The 19903-nt window shown below is 44.7% G+C and overlaps 1 protein-coding gene across 11 annotated transcripts in view; it reads right to left on the reverse strand.

Annotated features, from left to right (window-relative positions):
• Positions 1-19903, reverse strand: part of MAP7D3 (MAP7 domain containing 3) — a 120947-nt gene that overhangs the window by 81264 nt on the left and 19780 nt on the right. For 6 of the 11 annotated variants that reach the window (XM_069746997.1, XM_069746995.1, XM_069746991.1 and 3 more), the window contains exons 2-6: positions 10924-11022; positions 10762-10842; positions 8670-8833; positions 7258-7363; positions 2481-2576 (exon numbers count right to left, since the gene is read on the reverse strand). In XM_069746997.1, coding sequence (XP_069603098.1) covers positions 2481-2576; positions 7258-7363; positions 8670-8833; positions 10762-10842; positions 10924-11022 — 546 coding nt within the window. The remainder of the gene's footprint in view (positions 1-2480; positions 2577-7257; positions 7364-8669; positions 8834-10761; positions 10843-10923; positions 11023-19903) is intronic. The other 5 variants (XM_069746996.1, XM_069746994.1, XM_069746993.1 and 2 more) reach the window with 1 other exon arrangement.

Raw genomic sequence — 19903 nt, forward strand, 5'->3', positions numbered from 1 at the left:
TCTGAAGCCCAGGTATTGAAGAAAAAAATAGATCTGAAAAGACTTGGGCCATGTTTCCATTTGAGGGTCTTCATCGGGAAGGGGGGTTCTCACATTTCCACCGTAATCTTATTTGTGAGGTTCAGAAATTCATAAAATAGCAACGAGAGTCTTTCAGCACATTCTTCCAACTGTTCTTTTCTTGCAAAATGTTGTTTCCAAAGTAGTTTATATAGTGAAAATCTTTGTGACGTGGTCTACAGAAACACATGAGCAATTGCAAACAAAAACAAAGCTGTGTTCTAAGGGTATGTGCACACGATGCAGATTTAGTGCAGAAAAATCTGCTGCAGTTCTGCACTAAATCTGCATCTCCTGGCAGAATCTGCAGGTGCATTTTTGATGCGTTTTTTATGCGTTTTTTGAGCACAAATCTGCACGAAAAACGCATGAAAAACGCATGAAAAACGCATGAAAAACGCATGAAAAACGCATGAAAAACGCATGAAAAACGCATGAAAAACGCACCTGCAGATTTCTATTATGGAGGGGTGCAGAAACGCTGCAGAACTGCACAAAAGAAGTGACAGGCACTTCTTTGAAAACTGCAGCGTTTCTGCGCAGATTTTTCTGCACCATGTGCACAGGCTTTTTTTTTCACATTGATTTACATTGTACTGTGATCACAGTGCAGTTCTGCAGCGTTTCTGCTGCAGAAAAATCTGCTGCAGTTCTGCACTAAATCTGCATCGTGTGCACATACCCTAAGGCACATAAAATGCAATTGGATGTGCACATGAAACAAGCCCTTGGAGCAGGCAATAAACAGGATTATAACACCATGCAGAAAAGCATTTTTACATGTCATGCATTTGAATTCATTTGGGATTATATTGCAAAAATAAAGAATATAAATGTCAGTATATTGCACTGGTTGGTATAAGCATGCTGCTCCCCTGTGTATAAGGCCTGGGCATGTCATCTTACGATCAAGTGTGACACTGTGTGATGCATGTTTATAGGGTTACAGAGAATTGTATGAATATACTGGGATGCTACAAACACTTCCTCCGTCAGTTCATGGTGAAATCACCATGTCCAGTTCTGTAACACAGCAATGCAATTTCTTGTTACTCTTTGTAGAAGGGTTAATCAACTCGTCTTAAAACAGATGCAAAAATCACATGAATCTTACATAAATTCCGTGTAAAATCCATTGTGATTTCTTGCAATGTCACAAACGGCCGTGGAGCCGTATCGTACTACTTTTGGACAATTCCTCAAACTGACCGGTGTTACCGAGCGGCAGCGGGACATGTAGTGTAACCAACGTCGGTCTGTAGTGTAGGGTATTCGGTCCACTCACTGATAAGGGGCTTCTGAAGCCACGAGTCCGGATTAAGGAATTCCCAGGGAAGTCGTCGGCAAACCATACATCACACAGGTATACGGCTTTCTGTGTCTAAGGATGGGTCCACTAGAGTAAAAGCGGATCTTTGCAAGAGGCTCTCCGCTCTCTTGTCCTGACATCCAAATTCCCTGTCTTTATGTGATAACCTCTGTTTAAGATGAACCTGCGATCTGATTCATGCTGCCCGAATCACAGGCAGCATACACCACAATCTGGCTCCACTAGGCTGGCCAGGCATGTTGTACGACTAGTCCGAGGACGCTCCCCGGCGGATTTTCCCTGCCCCGATCCCTTTGACTGGCACATCTACGCCTAGGTACACACAGGGACAGACATGTCAGTGTAGGTGAGCAGTGCAGAGAGAATCTGCCGGGGATTTGGCTCGTACTTATCATTCAACACAGATTTTAAAAAATATTGGTTCCAATTCATCAAAACCGGCATTTTTCACAGGGCGGGGAGGATTGCACACCTCTTAAAGAACCAGGTGAAGCGATGTGCACCTCACCACAAATCTTACTTCAAGTAGAAAATGCAGAGAGATCTGTTGTGTTAGGAACGCCAACGCTTGTCATCAATTTGATAAGTGGGGGTCTACTCTTCCCGTCCAAACTCTGCCCACTTTGTCGGAGTTGTGCAAAAAATGGTGTGAAAACCCCAAAACTGCCAAATTTTTGCACAACTTTGCTGAATCGGGGCCTTCGATTCCTCTGAAACGTTGCAGCTCTTTAGAGTAAAACATACAAGGCTACAATAACGCAGCCAGTGTCAGATCTACTCTGCCCGTGGTTCGTGCCGCATGAACCAGATGACATGTGCACACTATAAACAGAACTGAAATGTACTTTATTAATAAAAATGGGGTTTCAAGTAAAGAATCAAACATAATTAAATATTGGATTATGTAACAAATTATAAAACCCGCCTGTCTTCTCTGCTGTAATGAATGGTAGAAACAGAACCTCTACACAAATGTGAATGAGAATGTGTCCAAAAGTAGATCACCTATATGAGTGAATGCTTATAATGCAGCCAAACAAGTCTTAGGTTAGTATACAAGGGACAGCGAGAGCGCGGGTGGAATAAATACCGCCAGATCCACTTTCATCTCCGGGCTGTGGCTCTGTGGTGGAAGCACTTTTGCCTATTAAATCTACGTGGCTGGGAGAACTACTTCCCGAAGGACCTATGCAAAAACAAAACAATCAGGGCTTTGAAAGGGTCGGGATACACTGTGCGGAGGAAAAAAAAACCCATCGTAAACAACTTTCACACCACTTCTAACAACGTAATCAGTCATACCATGTGAAAAGGAACAAAGGAAAAAAATAATAAATGTACAGAATGATCCAACCCTCTGTATCTATATGAGGCGCTCACAAGGTATCCTTATAGGTCGGCCTTGGCTCAGTCGCAGGACATCACGCAGGTGTGTAAAACAATCACATCCCAGAGGAGAGAAAAACAAATTGGATCTCGTATCAACAAGAGCCCTTCTCCTAATTGCAATTAGTGTTCATTTTCATTTCCTAAACTGCTGTGGAAATATTAAACAGTCTGACCGAGTGCTGCGAGCTGGAAGAAAACTTAAGACTATGAGACAAAGCAATTCTAGGCACATATTAGATCACAGGGAGGGGAGACTCCTTTCCTGTTACTCAAAGCCTCTAAAATAAAGGGGCTCACACTTCTGCAAACTTGGATGACAACATTTTATGTGGCCCCTCACTCACCTGAAATTGTAGGTGAAATGTGCGGTCGGGTGCAACGAATATCATTGTAAATGTACATTTCCCCAATTCTCTAAACTGAGGGCACTCAGCATTACACACAGAATCATATGACATATTACTAATATCTAAGAATGACCAACGCGCTTTCACAATTGCTGCAAATTGACCCCTATTGACCAGGCCTGACATGACCTCCAGCATTTCAGCGTCCATAACTCTTCATTAATTATTCTGCTTTATGAGACAAGGAATCTGGCTTACCATGCGATCACCATGTACAAGAGAAGTGGCATTGCCACTGCTTCTGTTCACTACATTATGCTCAGTGAATGCTAACATGCCTGGAAAAGAAGACAGAAGTGGTTATAAACTGCTTCTGTCTTCTCCTTAGAGTCCCTGGTTGTGTCTCTTGCTAGATTGCAGGAATATTAATGCTGTAAGGTCAAAACAAGCTGCTGCAGACTTAGGACCTGCATTTAATTGTGTCAAAAAACACATAATAATGCTTTTTTCATCCATATTAAAGAAATTAAGGTCATCAATTTCAGGAATGCTTTTTTACATTAGATTCTTGAAATAACCTTTTTTTTTTTCTTTGATGCCGTCCACAAGGTAGAAGTGGAGTTTAGGCCTCAGGTATTCTTTTTTTCACTTCTTTGCATACATGTATAACTAACCAGATTCCATTAACACTGGATCAGATATGCATCGGCGTCTGTTTTTACCATTAGTCTTTCTCGTATGTACAAATATAAATAGCCTGATTGAGGTTTCTCAAGCTTCTCCTAGCAAATGATCAGTGAAAAACAAGTCAGCACTGGAATGCCAGCCAAGGGCTGACCGAATTTTTCATGGAATTGAATGGGTGAGGAAAATCGTCTTCTTAAGTATGCTTCTCAGGTTTTTTCCAACCTCTTTGTGATCCCAAAAAAAGGATAGCTCACTCCGTCCATTCCGGGATCTCAAGCTACTAAACCGGCGGGTGCGCCTCCCTCATTTCAGGCTGGAATCCCTTCGCTAGGTGATTGGCTTCATGGAACCCGAGGAGGTCCTCTGCTCGGTGGACATCCGGATGCCTATCTCCACATTCCGATTTGCGTGGCACATCAGAGGTTTCTCCGCTTTGTGGTCAAGTGGGGCAACTACGAGTTCACAGCTCTCCCTTTAAAACTGGCCTCTGCCCCCAGAGTGTTTACAAAGGCATTGACAGCCATCATGTCCATCCTTCACACCAAGGGGATAGTAATCAATCGCCCCCTACCTCGATGACCTGAATAAGGGTCTTTCTTTCGGAGACTGTTGCAAAAGTCTTCAGATAACCCTGGACTCTTATCCACCTAGGCTGGGTAGTCAAACACAGCGAAGTGGTCTCTGCTCCCGGCCTAGCTCCTAGTTTTCCTATGCATGCTATTCGATACAGCCCAGAGGAGAAGATTTCGCCACTCCACCTGGGTTCTCTAAGACTCCCATCCACCTTCTCTCTTCGACTCTGCATGAGAGTACTAGGGAAGAGTATTACGGTGATGGAAGCCGTCTCTTACGCACAGTTCCATACCAGTCCCCTACAACTGTCCCTCCTGTCAGCTTGGGACAAAAAGATCTCTTCCATGGATAGCCCCATACTATCAAAAGTGAGGCAGTCATTGGCATGGTGAAGACTCTCCCCCCCCCCTCCATTCAGCAAGGGAGAGATCATTCCTCCCTCACCACTGGCAAGACGGACGCCAGTCTCCTTGCATGGGGACGAACTTCCTTCGACACACAGTCCAGGGTTGTTTGAACTCTTGGGAAATCTCTCTTCCCATAAACCTTATGTAAATCAAAGCCATCAACCACTCTTCTCCACAGGCTGACCAGCTCTCATGCAAGTCAACAATGCCACGGCCGTGGCATACATAAACAACCAGGGCAGGACACGCAGCAAGTCTGTCATGTTCGAGGTCTCACGGATTCTAGTTTGAGCCGAGCAGCACCTGCCAGCAATATCAGCGGTGCATATTCCAGGTGGACAACTAGGCCGCCGATTTCCGAAGTCGTTCCTATTCCGATTTCCTAAGTCATTGGGGCCTCTCCTCGGATGAGTGGACCCTCAATCCGTGCTCAAACAGATGTCAGAGGTGGGGCACTGCTGAGGTCGATTTGATGGTGTATCGGATGAATCACAAGGTCCCTCATTTCATAGCCATGTCTCATATCCCCCTGGAGGTCGGTTATAACGCCCTGGTCATTCCATGGTCTCCGTTCCAACTTCCGTACCTTTTTCCACCTCTTCCTCTGATCCCCAGACTGTTAAGAAGATCAAGGTGGAAGGAGTTCCAGTTATGCTGGTGGCTCCAGACTAGCCCAGAAGAGCCTGGTACACAGAGTTAGTCAACCTACTCGCATATGTATCCTGGAAACTCCCAGACCGACCAGACCTATTTTCTCAGGGTTCCCTCTTTCATCAGAATTCTCTATCTGTAAATTTAATGGCATGTCCGCTGAAGCTGCAGTACTGAGGGAGGCAGATTTCTTGCCCCAGGTCATACAGACCATGATCAAGGCAAGGAAACCCTTGTCGTCACGCGTTTATCACCGGACCAGGAAGGCCTTCTTTCGCTGGTGTGAAGATAGCTCCCATGTCTTTTCCCCTTCCATCCATCCTGGTGTTCTTACAATCATGGCCAGAGTCCAGTTTGTCCCTTAGTAGCCTCAAGGATCAGGTCTCCGCACTCTCAATTATCTTTCAATGGAACTTGGCCTCTTGTCCCTAGGATAAGACCTTCCTTCAGGGAGTTGCTCGCCTAGCGCCACCGTATCGTCCCCCAGCAGACCTGGGGGACCTTAACCTAGTTTTGAGTGTTCTTCAGGAATCTCCCATTGAACCCATTCAGGACATCGCATTCTCTCTTCTCTCCAAGAAGGTTTGCCTTCATGTTTGTGATAATTTCCATCAGACGGGTCTCAGAATTAGCAGCTCTTTCTTGCTGCTCTCCTTTCTATGCCCTCCACCAGCACAAAGTGTTCCTATGACCAGTTACTTCATTCCTTCTCAAGGTCAGTTACTTCATTCCTTCTCAAGGTAGTATCCCCGTTCCATATCAATGAGGATATTGTCTTCTTCCTTCTGCCCACCCCCTGGAAAGGGCTTTCCACAAGATGGACCTAGTTAGATCCTTACGTCTCTACCTCTCAAGGACACCATCCTTCAGATGTTCGGTTGCCTTGCTTGACATTTCTCAGGGTCGTCGTAAAGGACACCCTGCCTTCAAGTCTACTATTGCCCGCTCGATCCGCTCGGCTATACTGGAGGCTTACCGAGTCAAGGATAGACCACCCCCTCTGGAAGTGAGGGCTCACTGCACCCTTGCAGTGGGGGCTTCCTGGGCCATTCACCACCAGGTCCCTGCAACCCAGATTTGCAAGGCCACTACCTGGTCATCCCTTCATACATTCGCAAGATTCTACATGGTACATGGTCTCGGCTGAAGCTGGCCTAGGTAGAAAGGTGCTACAAGCAATGGTTGTCTGTCGCTCAACCAGTTTTGAGCACGCTATTTTGTTCCCTCCCTTGGGACTGCTTTAGGATGTCCCATGGTTACCGGTGTCTCCCAATGAAGTGATAAAGAAATAAGGATTTTCAGTACTCATTGTTAAATCTCTTTCTTGGAGCCTTCATTTGGGGACACAGCACCTCCCTTGTTTGTGTCTATGTTGGGCCTGTTTAGTTATTTTGTTGTTGCATCTCCTACTGCTTTTTCACTAACTGACAAGCTTTGTGCCAATCGGTGGATGTACTCTACTGGGGAGGATCTAACCTTGTTTACCTAGTGTCAGCCTCCTAGTTACAGCAGCATACACCTATAGTCTCCTAATAAAGGCTCCAAGAAAAAGAGGAGTATGGTGAGTACCAAAAATCCTTCTTTGAGATACTTTATCATCTGCAATCTCAACAAAAGCCAAAAAGTCAGGCACCTGTCAAAGTTGTAATAGCTATATGGGGAATAAGGATCTGTAAAAAAAAAAAAAAACTTTCAGTGTGAAGAGCCAAGTACTAACATATCATGCGTCATCAAAAAAAAAAAAAAAAACAAATCCAAAAGAAAAAGCAATGTTATTCAATCACCTTAATTAGAGAAAAAAAAAAAGAAGTACCCTGTTTGTCTCCATCTCCTGATCCCCCCCAAGACCATCGTTTCTGTCTCTGGTCCAGCTGACTGCTGCGCTCGAGAGTTCGCCTAACATTTGCTTCACGGCGTTCCTAAAAAAAACAAAAACAGACAAACACTGATTCAGTTGACACACAGTGTGCACCGCTGTATCAAAAAATTGCTTGTAAAACAAAGAGGTCTGCTCAGAGACTGATGGGGGCAGAGAACAAACTCTTGTCAGCTTGCATGTGCTAACATTCTGCCATTTATACAATGTGAATACAATTTCAGAGCAGCTTTTCAATTCATGGGGCCGATACATAAAGACTGGTGTCTTGCACGCCACTTTTAAGAGTATGATGCGCCACTTAATGATTTAGATGCAACTCAACTGGCATGGGCCGCTGTCAGAAACCTACTCTAGTCAAGGACAGGAGAACAATTCCGGAGTAAGTTGTATCACTAAAGTGATCTATCGTTTCATGAATTCGACATCCTGTCTCACCCATGCTCCGTCCATATTGGCATAGCTGGCTGGGACTAGTGTGAAAAACTCAAAAGTTCCAGTATTTTTACAGAACGCCCGAGTTGCACAAAAACATAGCTATTTGTGGTATATTATGCACAAATATGGATGGATCCCATGTGCCTCACTGAAAGGTTGTGGTGTCTATAGGCTGAGTGTAACAGTAGACGGCATTAGAGTCATGTTACAAAGAGCGTGTATTTAGCCATAAACACAGCACAGATTATCTAGAAAGGTGATTAAAACTCTCTCATTAGCCTCTTCCCAACAAAGAGCTGCTGTATCTGGGGGTATATTCTCGCTGGGTGGCAGCGGCAGTGTTGCCAAGCAAACAAAAACCTATTTATCAAAACTGCACGCATCTGACCACAAATTACTGCCATTTTTCAATACCTATTTAGTCTGCATAGTAATTGCAAGTGAAACATGTATTTAATGTGTGTCACATGCATCACGTTAACGAAAAGGGGCCTGTGTATGAGAACAGAGTGCGTATTGCTAGTTTGCAATGTTTAATCAGTCCTAGTCCCTGCAGACTGTCACACTTTTGTGATGCGGCTCTTGGTTACAAGGTTTTCAAGATTAAAATATTTATCTTACCTGTTTAACCTCGAATAAAAAAAAAAAAAAAGAAAACGAAAAAAGAACAGAACATTTTGGAATTTGACCATGGCCATTGCAGCTGTTTTTTTGGCCATTACCTGAGTTTTTCAAAAATGCAGCAAAAAGCTAAATGTGAACATATCCTTAAGGCTAACAAATCAGTACCTTGTAGTTCGCTGCTAATAAGCAGCTTAGAGGATTTTGATCACCTGGCTGAGGATCTCCTAAGATAGCAGGTCGGGTTATGCATTTGTTTTGTGCACACATGTTCCTGCCAGAAATATCACCTTGTCTTCCAGTAATCGCTGTTTTCTTTTTTCCTCCGCCGCTATTCTCTTCTGCTCATCTTTCAGTTTCTGCTCCTCCAATTTCTTCTGCTTTTCCTCCATTTGCTTCTCATATTGAAGCTTTGACTTTTTTTCTTTTTCAAGTAATTCTTTTTCTTTGGCAGCTGCAATGTAAAATATTCGATAAAACTGCTTATCTAGGAAGTTGCTGTAAATCATGCCAGCAGGTTTTTTTGCCAATATAATTCTGACCCAGCATCAATATTTTAATTGTTTAATGAATTTCATAGGACCTCGGTTACATCTATACAGTTCCTTATTTTTATTATAGGAAGTTGGGTCATGTGATCTCCAGTCTGACATCCAGTCCAGTCCATGCATATGCAGACAGGTTGTCAGGCTCCACGATCGGAGCAATTGGCATCATGAGAAATGTAGTCTGCAATAAGGGAACAATATCAGAGGGGGAAGGAGGAATCGTGATGGCAGATAACTGAGACCTGTAATATCAACATTATTCATTAACCCCTTTTATGATGCACGACATAAAAGCTTGTCCTACATCCGGTCTCCATGCATGCAGAAGGCTCAGGAGTGGAGCTCGAACGGTATATGTCAGCTGTGTTATACTGCTGGCATCTGACTATTGTAGCAGTGACCCGAGCTTCCGCCAATCACTGCTGTATAATGATCTAAACGCCGCTTTCAATCCCTGACAGCAACATGCCCTTGTGTGGCGCCGACAGGTCATGACAGCTGAGGGCCTAAAGGACCGCCATTACATCATCATAGTCATCATGTGGCTGGGCTTTATAGGACAATGTCATTTTCTCCATATATATTGCAATACAATAGCATTGCAGTATATAGAACAAACGATCACAAGTTCAAGTTCCCTAAGGGACTTGAAAGTAAAAAGACAAAATACAAAAAAAAGATAATAAAAATGATTGGTTTTTTTAATATACGATAAAAATTGAAATCAACCACATATTTTCCCTGTAAAAAAAAAAATAAAGAAATAAAATATAAGCATATTTGGTATCGGCACTTCCACTCAGGTGTACATTGGGTGAGATTACAAGCAGGTATGTTTCACTCTAAAACGCTGCGGCTTTTCATAAAAAGACGGCCGGGGCAGGATCAGCCTAGTCAGCTCTTTCTCTATGAGCCTGGCCGGCTTTTCAAAGAATGTTTTCTCTGAAACGCTGCAAAGTTTCAGATGAAGACATGTGACTAATTGTGCAGCGAGACACTGATTCATTGCAAAAAAATAAAAATATTACTAATTGGGCTACTTTCACACTGGCGTTTTTTGCAATACGTCGCAAAGCGTCGTTTAGGGGAAAAAAACGCATCCTGCAAAGTTGTTTGCAGGATGCGTTTTTGCCCCATAGATTAACATTAGCGACACATTGACACACGTTGCAACCGTCGTGCGACGGTTGCGCCGTGTTGTGGCGGACCGCCGGGAGCAAAAAACGTTACATGTAATGTTTTTTGCTGCCGACGGACCGCTTTTTCCGACCGCGCATGCGCGGCCGGAACTCCGCCCCCACCTTTCCGCACCTTACACTGGGGCAGCGGATGCGCAGGAAAAATGCATCCGCTGCCTCCGTTTCACTGCTAGCGTCGGAACCTCGGCCCGACGCACTGCGACGGGCCAAGTCCGACGCTAGTGTGAAAGTAGCCCAAGTTCAGCTAAAACTGATTCATGCAACCAAAAATTCTTCAAAGTTTATTGTAAAAAGAGTGTTCCTAGGAACAAACTGCTCATGCTCAAGCGGCCAACAAATCTCTTGTTCGTTGGGCGAAATTATCTTTTGGTTGGCACAAAAGTTCATTGCTCTCGGCAGCGCGGTTGCAAACAGGACCTGTGCTGCCGAGACCAAAGGCAGCTTACGCGCACTGAAAGATCTATTTCAGATAGCGCAATGCACATCTAAAGCGGGGTCGGCCCATGTAAACCGGGTAATCGACAGGCAATCATTTAATGCCGCAAATTTGCTAAATGTAAATGTGCCCTTAGGATGTACGGAGCATTGTGGTACCAACTTAATACATTTGGAGATGACAAAGACTCTGAGCTTACCATTTAGCCTCTCTCTCTCTTCTCTGCGCTCCCGAGCTAATCTTTGTCTCTCATCTGTTCTTAAAGCTGAGCCATCAATTACTATAAAAAGATAGACGTGAGCCATCACTTCACTGCAGAACGGCAGGGTCTCACAAACCTGTTACCGGAAATAAAGATTACCTGGCTTAGTAGTCTTTACACTGACTGAGGACGGAGCAGGGACGGGGCTGGGTCCAGTCTGGCTTCTGCGCTCATCAGCTATGGCTTGTGCTGCGGCCACTACACAAAAACAAGAGAAGAACACAAAGCTGACATTAGGGAATACACCAACTACATGTGTGATAATGAAAGGTATCACTGATAGCAACCAGAAAACAGTCTATATGATTGGGAATTTATGTTAATGTTCTACATTAAAAAAAAACGACATTCAAATGAACGTTTGTCTGAATCCTGCTTTTAGGGAGATTGAAGCAGCACCCAAGTAAGCACTGCAGAAACCAAGTGTAAACAGGGTCTTGCAGAAGTATGCTGGTCAAAAATAGGGATAAATTTGCAAAAAGGGTGTAAGTGATGTGGTCAGGCCTCCGTAAAGTGATGGCATAGCTCAGTGATTTTTCACCACTTTAAAGAGAACGTACACTTTTTTAGCAACATGCAATAACTCCAAGTCTGCTGCATCGCTTTAAAGGGTATTTCACTTTCAGAAAAGTGGACCCCAAATGCTGTAACATGCCTAAAATAATAAACAGGGGAGTTACACATCGTGCCCTGCCCAGAGCGGACCCCCAGCTGCTGCTCGGTGTTCTTGCTGCAGTGGTGACATCATGTCAACAGTGCAAATAACCGCTGCAGCCAATCTCTGAGCTCAGTAGACAAGACCATCATTTTTTAATAGGCGGTAAGTTCCCTTTAAGGTTAGCTGGCATCCGCAGTGAGTCTTTTCATAGCCAGATAAAGTAAAATGAATCTGAATATAAATGTTACTGGGCACACAGGACACAGCGCAGTATACTGCCATCCAGATACTAATGATTGAGCGCCTTCATCACAGCATCTGTCCCATCAGAATGACACCACAATCGGTAAATGTCTTCTTATACTACTGGGATATCTTTACAAGCAAGGCAAACAAAAAGACCATTTATGAGTCTCATGAGGATCTATGAGAGCAAATGACAAAAGTCTGCCCAGGCAGCAGAATAGCCACAAAGAGCCCGTTATATATAGAAATTCCCATCTGCAGAGCCAAGAACAAGGCCGCTATATAAAGCCTCACACATTACACGGAAACACTGGATGTATAGCGAAACGTTACAGAAATGCAATGTATGGTTGGAAAGTACAGCAGGACCGATCTATTACTAACATGATAGGAGGAAGTGACGAGCTGGGGATACACATGATGGAGTGGTGGGCTGAGCCATAGTATGGCAGACAGCTTTCTCATGGCTCGCACTTAGACGAGCGTTCCTGTGTTCTCTAGGAGAGCGCGGCTTCCAGAGTCATCCGCCCGAGCCTTACACCCACCACCATAATGTGACAAGGGACAATCGGGAGGAGCCATGCACAGTAGATGGCTGATGAAATTAGCAGGTGCCACAGACTTGTACACATCGGGGGCCTTTATATCGAAGTTTAGAGCATATTAAGAAAATAATCATAAAGTGGACAATTCTAAAGCTGCCAAGTTGTTAAGACCTACCCTGTAGTCTCACATAAAACCATTGCTTTCTCAATTACTCTTAATAAGATCTAGCTGCCCTCATCAGACACAAGTTAAAGACGTTGTCCACTACTTGGCCAACTCCTTCTCATTCCTCACATTTGGCCCTGATAAAATACAAGAGCCTATACCCGCTCCCGTGTCGGGGCCGTTCCTTCAGTGTCCTGGTGGTTCCTGTGCAGATGTTGTGACACATGACGCCGGCGACCAATCAGCGCTGGCATCACTGGCCCCGCCTTCTGTCAAACTGAACATGAAGAGTAATTCTGAGAGCGGCCGCAGCCCCGACATCCCTCCATGTTCAATTCATAAGAAGGCAGAGACCGTGATGCCTGCGCTGACAGAGCACCAGGGTCACAACAACCACATGGGAGCCCCGCGAGTGTCGACACTGCTGGCAAGGCGCGGGCACGGGAGAGTATTGGCTTTTATTATTTTATGGGAAGAAGCAGTTGTCCTAGCGGGGGACAACCCCTTTAAGGGCTTATTCATAAGCCAGTGAACTGTGCATTCCCTTTAAATTAAGTCAATCAAAAGTCTGTGCACACGTTGCAGATTTGCTTATGTCGCGTTTTTTTCTGAGCAGATTTGTCACAAAAAGTGAATGGGTATCCTGAAGTCTGGTGCACACACTGCCAATCTGTTACCTGCAGGTTTGGTGCAGATGGAAATCTGCAGAATGTCAATTCCTTCAGTTCTTGGTGCAGATTTCACCCTTATAGTAATGAGTGGGGGAAAAACACATGTAAAAAAAAAAAAGGCAACAATAACGCACCTATTTTATGCTGCGTTCTTCCTTCCAAGAGATGCAGAAATGGTCCAGAAATTTGTGCACCAAATACTTGACTTGTTGCACGTAGAAAAAAAACTGCAGTCGGCTCCAAACAGTGTGTGTGACCCCAGTGTAAATTAGAGCATTCCCATAAGTCCATACTACTCCGCAGCCACCCAGCCCTAGAAATGTAGTTTCCTAGGTAATAACGGCAATGTAGCCATTAAAATCCGATGCCATATGATGTTCTAACGGGAAACAATTTCTTTTTTGCCGGCCAATAGACTTCAGTGGGCAAGTGTCATCCAACACTCAGAGAATAGTGCATGCGGAGCTTTTTTTTTTTTCTTTTACACACGGACATTTGATCTGTGACAAACCGGTCATCTGAACAGCGCCATGGAGTTCCAGATTCTTACTTGGACAGTGTACAACCACACGCCTTTTACATGATAATGTGACTTTAAGATGTAATGATAAACATTTCTCGATCAAAGGCGCTGTGGCAACCAAATCTCTCAAGGCATCCTCAATAGTCTATTTCTACAAGTTACTACGCAATCAAATAGAAGGAAGGAAAGGACATTTCACCATGGTAACGGCCACTGTCAGGATAATAAGCTTCCCCAAGGTAAGAGCTGAAGGCACAAACTATGAGTGTAGTAATAATTACCTGGTGTCTGCAGCTCGGCCTGACATGTTCATTTTAGTAAATATGCAAACGCCGCATTAAATGATTTCTGCAGTATTTATATAACTGCATTGTGCCATTCATCTGTTATTCCTTCTAGGTATTTATGACTTTAAACAAACAAACAAAAAAAAACCACTTTCTTAACTCACCCTCTCCAGGTCTAATGCCTATTATCAGCCACTGTCCACAATGCAGCCAATAACTGAGCTTAGCGGCTCTGCTCGAGATGACAGGACGAGCCACTCGATGAGACGTCAGACTGTACACAATAACAGACATCAACGCTGGAACCGAGGAGGGCGAGAAAGGCACAGATTGCTAAAAAAAACCTGTGCATACAAACTGCACGTAATGGGTACTGCTCTACCCGGCCGCCGGCAATATACTGACAGGATGTATTCGCTCCCGCAGTGTATCACTGAGCTGCCGTGAGAGTTCACCGGAGGTCATCAACTGATCAGCTCTGTTGCTTTCATTTGCAGTACTGCTGCGTGAGAAATTTCCCACGCAGCAGTGGTGCCGTAAGGGAGACCACTGGAGCTGATTAGCTGATGAACTCTGGTCACCTCTCTGACTGCAGCTCTGCACTGCGGGAGCGATTACCTCCTGTCAGTGTATCGCCGGCTGTCTTTGAGAGCAGTCGCATCACTAATGTGACTGCTCTCAAAGTGATCAGGATCGTCGTGGGACATTATAGATTATCTTCTCGACAGACATGTGAGGAATATTCTGTGTTTTTTTTTTTTTTTTGCAGGAGAAATTGGCTTTGGTGGATTAGGCATTCGGTAAGAATGGTTTAATTAAGATTCATTAAAGGAGTCTGTGTCATTATTTCAAATAAAGGACGTTATTCTGGGTGTCTGTGTTTTTATGCAATATCACAATGTGGTTACTAATGGATAGGTGTCGCCTCTGCATTACTAACCTCTGGGCTTGATGTCACCTGACAATACAAAGGTAACATCAACCCCACAAATATGAACCTCACTTGCCACCGCTACAGAGCAAGTGGGAAGAGCAAGGCTAAGCGCCATATTTGGCGCAATCTTATAGATGCGCCTTTTCTGGGGCAGCTGAGAGCTGATGTTTTTAGTCTGGGAGGGACCAATATCCATGGCCCCTTCCTAAGCTATTAATATCAGCCCGCAGCTTTATGCATAGCCTTTGCTGGTTATTAATTATAGGGGGACCCTACATCTTTCTTTTTTTTTTTTTTTTGGGGGGGGTCACCCATTTTAATATCCAGTAAAGGCTAAGTATACAGCTGTGAGCTGATATTAATAGCCTGGGAAGCTCCATGGGTATTACCTCCTTCCCAGACTTTAAACATATGCCCACAGCCGTCGACTTTCCCTCTGCTGGTTATTAAAATTACATGGGAACCCATGCTTTTTTTTCCATTTTTTTTTCTTTAAAATTAACAGTTGCTGTTTGGCTACAGCCTATGTAAGTTCCTTCTATTAGGCTAGGTTCACATTGCGTTAGTGGGTGTCCGCTGACGGAATCCGTTTCATAGCGGCACTAACGCTATGTAACGGATCCGTTAGCGCACCCATTGACCTCAATAATGTAGCGCATCGCTAATGCATGCCATTATTGGCATGCCTTAGTGATGTGCCGTTATTTTGTGATGGACCCTCGAACGCTGTCTGCAGCATTTTTGGGTCCGTTCCCGCTAGCGCAGATAGAGCATCTGCGCTAGCGTGATCGCATAACGCAATCCCTTTTCGGCAATTGCGTTAACGCAGTCCGTTAGCGTATGAGCTAAACGGACTGCACTAACGCAATGTGAACCTAGCCTTAAGGGTATGTGCACACGTCAGGATTTCTTGCAGAAATTTCCTGAAGAAAACTGGAAATTTTCTGCAAGAAATCCGCATTTTTTTTTTTTTTTGCGTTTTTTTCCCGCGTTTTTTTTTTTTTTTTAGCATTTTGCAAGCGAAATTAGCTTGCAGAATGCTAAAGTTTTCCAAGCGATCTGTAGCATCGCTTGGAAAACTGACTGACGGGTTGGTCACACTTGTCAAACATAGTGTTTGACAAGTGTGACCAACTTTTTACTATAGATGCAGCCTATGCCGCATCTATAGTAAAAGATAGAATGTTTAAAAAAAATAAAAAAAAAATTAAAAAAAATGGTTATACTCACCTGCAGACAGCCGATCTTAAAATAAAAAACAGTGATATACTCACCCTCTGATGGCCCCGGAGTCCTCCCACCTCTCAGCGGTGCATGCTCTCTCTTCCATTCCTATAGATGCTCTGTGTGAAGGACCTGCGATGACGTCGCCGTCTTGTGATTGGTCGCGTGACCGCTCATGACTGACTGAGCGCCGACCGTAAAGTACAGCGGTGACGTCACTGCTGTGCTCTGCTTTACGGCCGGCGCTCACCAGTCAGTGCGGGAAGCTGACAGCGGGGGACATGACCAGACACCGGGAATGTAAGTATGTAGTGTTTTTTTTTTTTTACATTTACAACGGTAACCAGGGTAAACATCGGGTTACTAAGCGCAGCCCTGCGCTTAGTAACCCAATATTTACCCTGGTTACCAGTGAAGACATCGCTGGATCGGCGTCACACACGCCGATTCAGCGATGTCAGCGGGAGATCCAGCGATGAAATAAAGTGCTGGACTTTCCCCAGCGACCAATGATCTCCCAGCAGGGGCCTGATCGTTGGTCGCTGTCACACATAACGATTTCGTTAACAATATCGTTGCTACGTCACAAAAAGCAACGATATCGTTAACGATATCGTTCAGTGTGACAGTACCTTAAAGGTTAGGCTGGTGACAATGTGGGTGCAGGTTTGTGTGTGTTTGTGTTGACTTATCTGCTTAGTAGTGAGGGTGTCGGGCTGACACCTTTTCATTACTAAAGGCCCCTTCACATTAAGCGACGCTGCAGCGATACCGACAACGATCCGGATCGCTGCAGCGTCGCTGTTTGGTCGCTGGAGAGCTGTCACACAGACAGCTCTCCAGCGACCAACGATGCCGGTAACCAGGGTAAACATCGGGTTACTAGGGCCGCGCTTAGTAACCCGATGTTTACCCTGGTTACCAGCGTAAAGTTAAAAAAAACAACCACTACATACTTACCTACCGCTGTGTGTCCCCGGCGCTCTGCTTCTCTGCACTCCTCCTGCACTGACTGTGAGCACAGCGGCCGAAAAGCAGAGCGGTGACGTCACCGCTCTGCTTTCCGGCTGACCGACGCTCACAGCCAGTACAGGAGGAGAGCAGAGAAGCACAGCGCCGGGGACAGACAGCGGTAGGTAAGTATGTAGTGTTTGTTTTTTTTTACTTTTACGCTGGTAACCAGGGTAAACATCGGGTTACTAAGCGCGGCCCTGCGCTTAGTTACCCGATGTTTACCCTGGTTACCAGTGAAGACATCGCTGGATCGGTGTCACACACGCCGATCCAGCGATGTCCAGCGACGAAATAAAGTTCTGGACTTTGTTCAGCGACCAACGATCTCCCAGCAGGGGCCTGATCGTTGGTCGCTGTCACACAGAACGATTTCCTTAACGATATCGTTGCTACGTCACAAAAAGCAACGATATCGTTAACAATATCGTTATGTGTGAAGGTACCTTAAGCCTAGAGCTAAATGTCAATGACAGCTGCTGCCCTAATCCCATTACCCTGATGCCACACTGCATCAGCATGAAAAAGGTGGTGTTGAGCCAAGAAATCTCATACTTTTTCGTTTTTTAATCTTTATTTAGCTAAAAAAAAAGCCTTCACTGCTGTACAAAAACACATACAAAAATGCACCAAATCATGCATTTTTCCTGCCGAGAGTTACAGAAATTTCTGCAAGCAAATACTCAACGTGCGCACATAACCTTACCCTGAGAGCTTGTGACCGTTACCTCTGACTTCCAGTCAGTCAGAAGTTGTGGCTGCAAGATGGCGGGTGGCAAGAATTGTACTACACTAGGTGCAGGGACCTTATCTCTTATCACTAGCACTGAAATAAATAAATAAAAAAAAGCTGGAGTGATGCTTTAGAAGAGTTACTCCCAAATTCACAAGTTAAACTTACTAATCACATAAGTGATACCCAGAGAAATCTGGAGATCAGAGCTCTGGAACCCCAAGAACGTGCTCTGCTGCCCCATCTTTGATGGAGCAGAGATGGAGGTACACATGCTTGACCTCCACTCCAGCGACTATCAATGTGACTGCCAGTAATATCTGAGTATAGTACTCGGTAGTCCAATGAACAATAAATGGAGTGAAAAACTTCCATTCCGCTCACGATGGGGCTGCAAAGCAGAGTTCTACAGCCCTGATCACAGGACTGCTGGAGGTCCCAGCAATAGGTCCTACCAGTGATCATCACATATAACCCTAAAATTTGCAGCTTATGCAGAACAGGAAGTCAGTCAATGATCACTGAATGGGCCTGATTTAACTACTTTCACTGTGAAGAAGCACTGCCTGGTCACAGCCCCCCAATGCCCCCTCTAGAGTATTGAAAATGCATTACTGCCACTCCCAATAGCCACAGGTCATTTTAAGTAGTTAGCTGGTCCACTCATGACCCATAGATTGTAGGCTTTTTTTGCCCAGGAGAGGTGACAAAACAGGACAGGGATCCAATTCTGAAGAACGTCTTGACGTGGCAATTGGGCTCACATATACTGGCCAATTTATGCACGAAGCACCTTCCTTTTTTCGCAGGAATTTTTGAAGATAAATATTTCATGCGTACATTATATAGCGCTTTTTTCCTATTTTCTATGGCAGTAACGCATTTTCAATATTCTAGAGTAATCATTCTATGCGTGATGTCACAAATCCCTCTGTAGGAACATTCTATGTGCGAAGTCACAAATCCCCCCGTGGGAACATTCTATGCGTGATGTCACAACCCCTCTTCCCCCCCATGGGAACATTATATGCATGATGTCACAAATCCCCCCGTGGGAATATTTTATGCATGATGTCACAAATCCCCCCGTGGGAATATTTTATGCATGATGTCAAAAATCCTCTCCGTGGGAACATTCTATGCGTGATGTCACAAATGCACCCATGGGAACATTCTATGCATGATGTCACAAATCCCCACATTGGGAACATTCTATGCGTGATGTCATAACTCCCCCCCCCCCATGGGAACATTCTGTGCGTAATGTCGCAAATCCCCCCGCCCCGTGGGAACATTCTATGCGTGATATCACAAATCCCCTCGTTGGAACATTCTATGCATGATGTCACAAATCCCCCCCCCCCCGTGGGAACATTCTATGCGTGATGTCACAAATCCCAACAGTGGGAACATTCTATGCGTGATATCACAAATCCACTCGGAACATTCTATGCGTGATGTCACAAATCCCACCCGTGGGAACATTCTGTGCGTGATGTCACAAATCCCCCAGGGACATTCACACTATTTAAAGCTGTCCCTGTGCACTGTATTGTATGCTTGAAAAAGACCTACTCGGTCAAAACGTTGCTCTTTTATGGCAGAATAAACTTGTCTTTTTGAATTACTACACCTGGATGGAGCGCTGTTGCTTTACTATTTAAGTTACCTGACTGTCTTGGAAGGTTCCCTGAACTTGGAACGGGCGCCCCAACAAGTGAGTGCTGTCAGCCTTCCCTTTTTCTTCCTTGATTAACTGAATCTGGCTTGACGTGCACCCAGCCGTAATGACGGAAGCAGTGATGAATCCAGAGGTGGGTGATCTGGATAATGCCATAACTTTTTCGTATACTGCCGATGATGCGGCTCGGATTTTATCTGGCACCGGTATGGATACTACTTTTCTGAGCAAGCCAACTACTGAGATGCTTAGGAGAAAGTTGGAAAATGAAAGAAGGAGATTAATCTCCTTTGAATTACATGTCATGACCCTGACAGAATATTCCAGGGCCCGGAGGATCCCACGGGGGTTGCGGCCTCATATGAGACCAAACTTATTACCAGACAATGTACAATTTTGC

Source organism: Ranitomeya imitator, chromosome 2 (genome assembly GCF_032444005.1).
Source record: "Ranitomeya imitator isolate aRanImi1 chromosome 2, aRanImi1.pri, whole genome shotgun sequence".
Classification (NCBI taxonomy): Eukaryota; Metazoa; Chordata; class Amphibia; order Anura; family Dendrobatidae; genus Ranitomeya; species Ranitomeya imitator.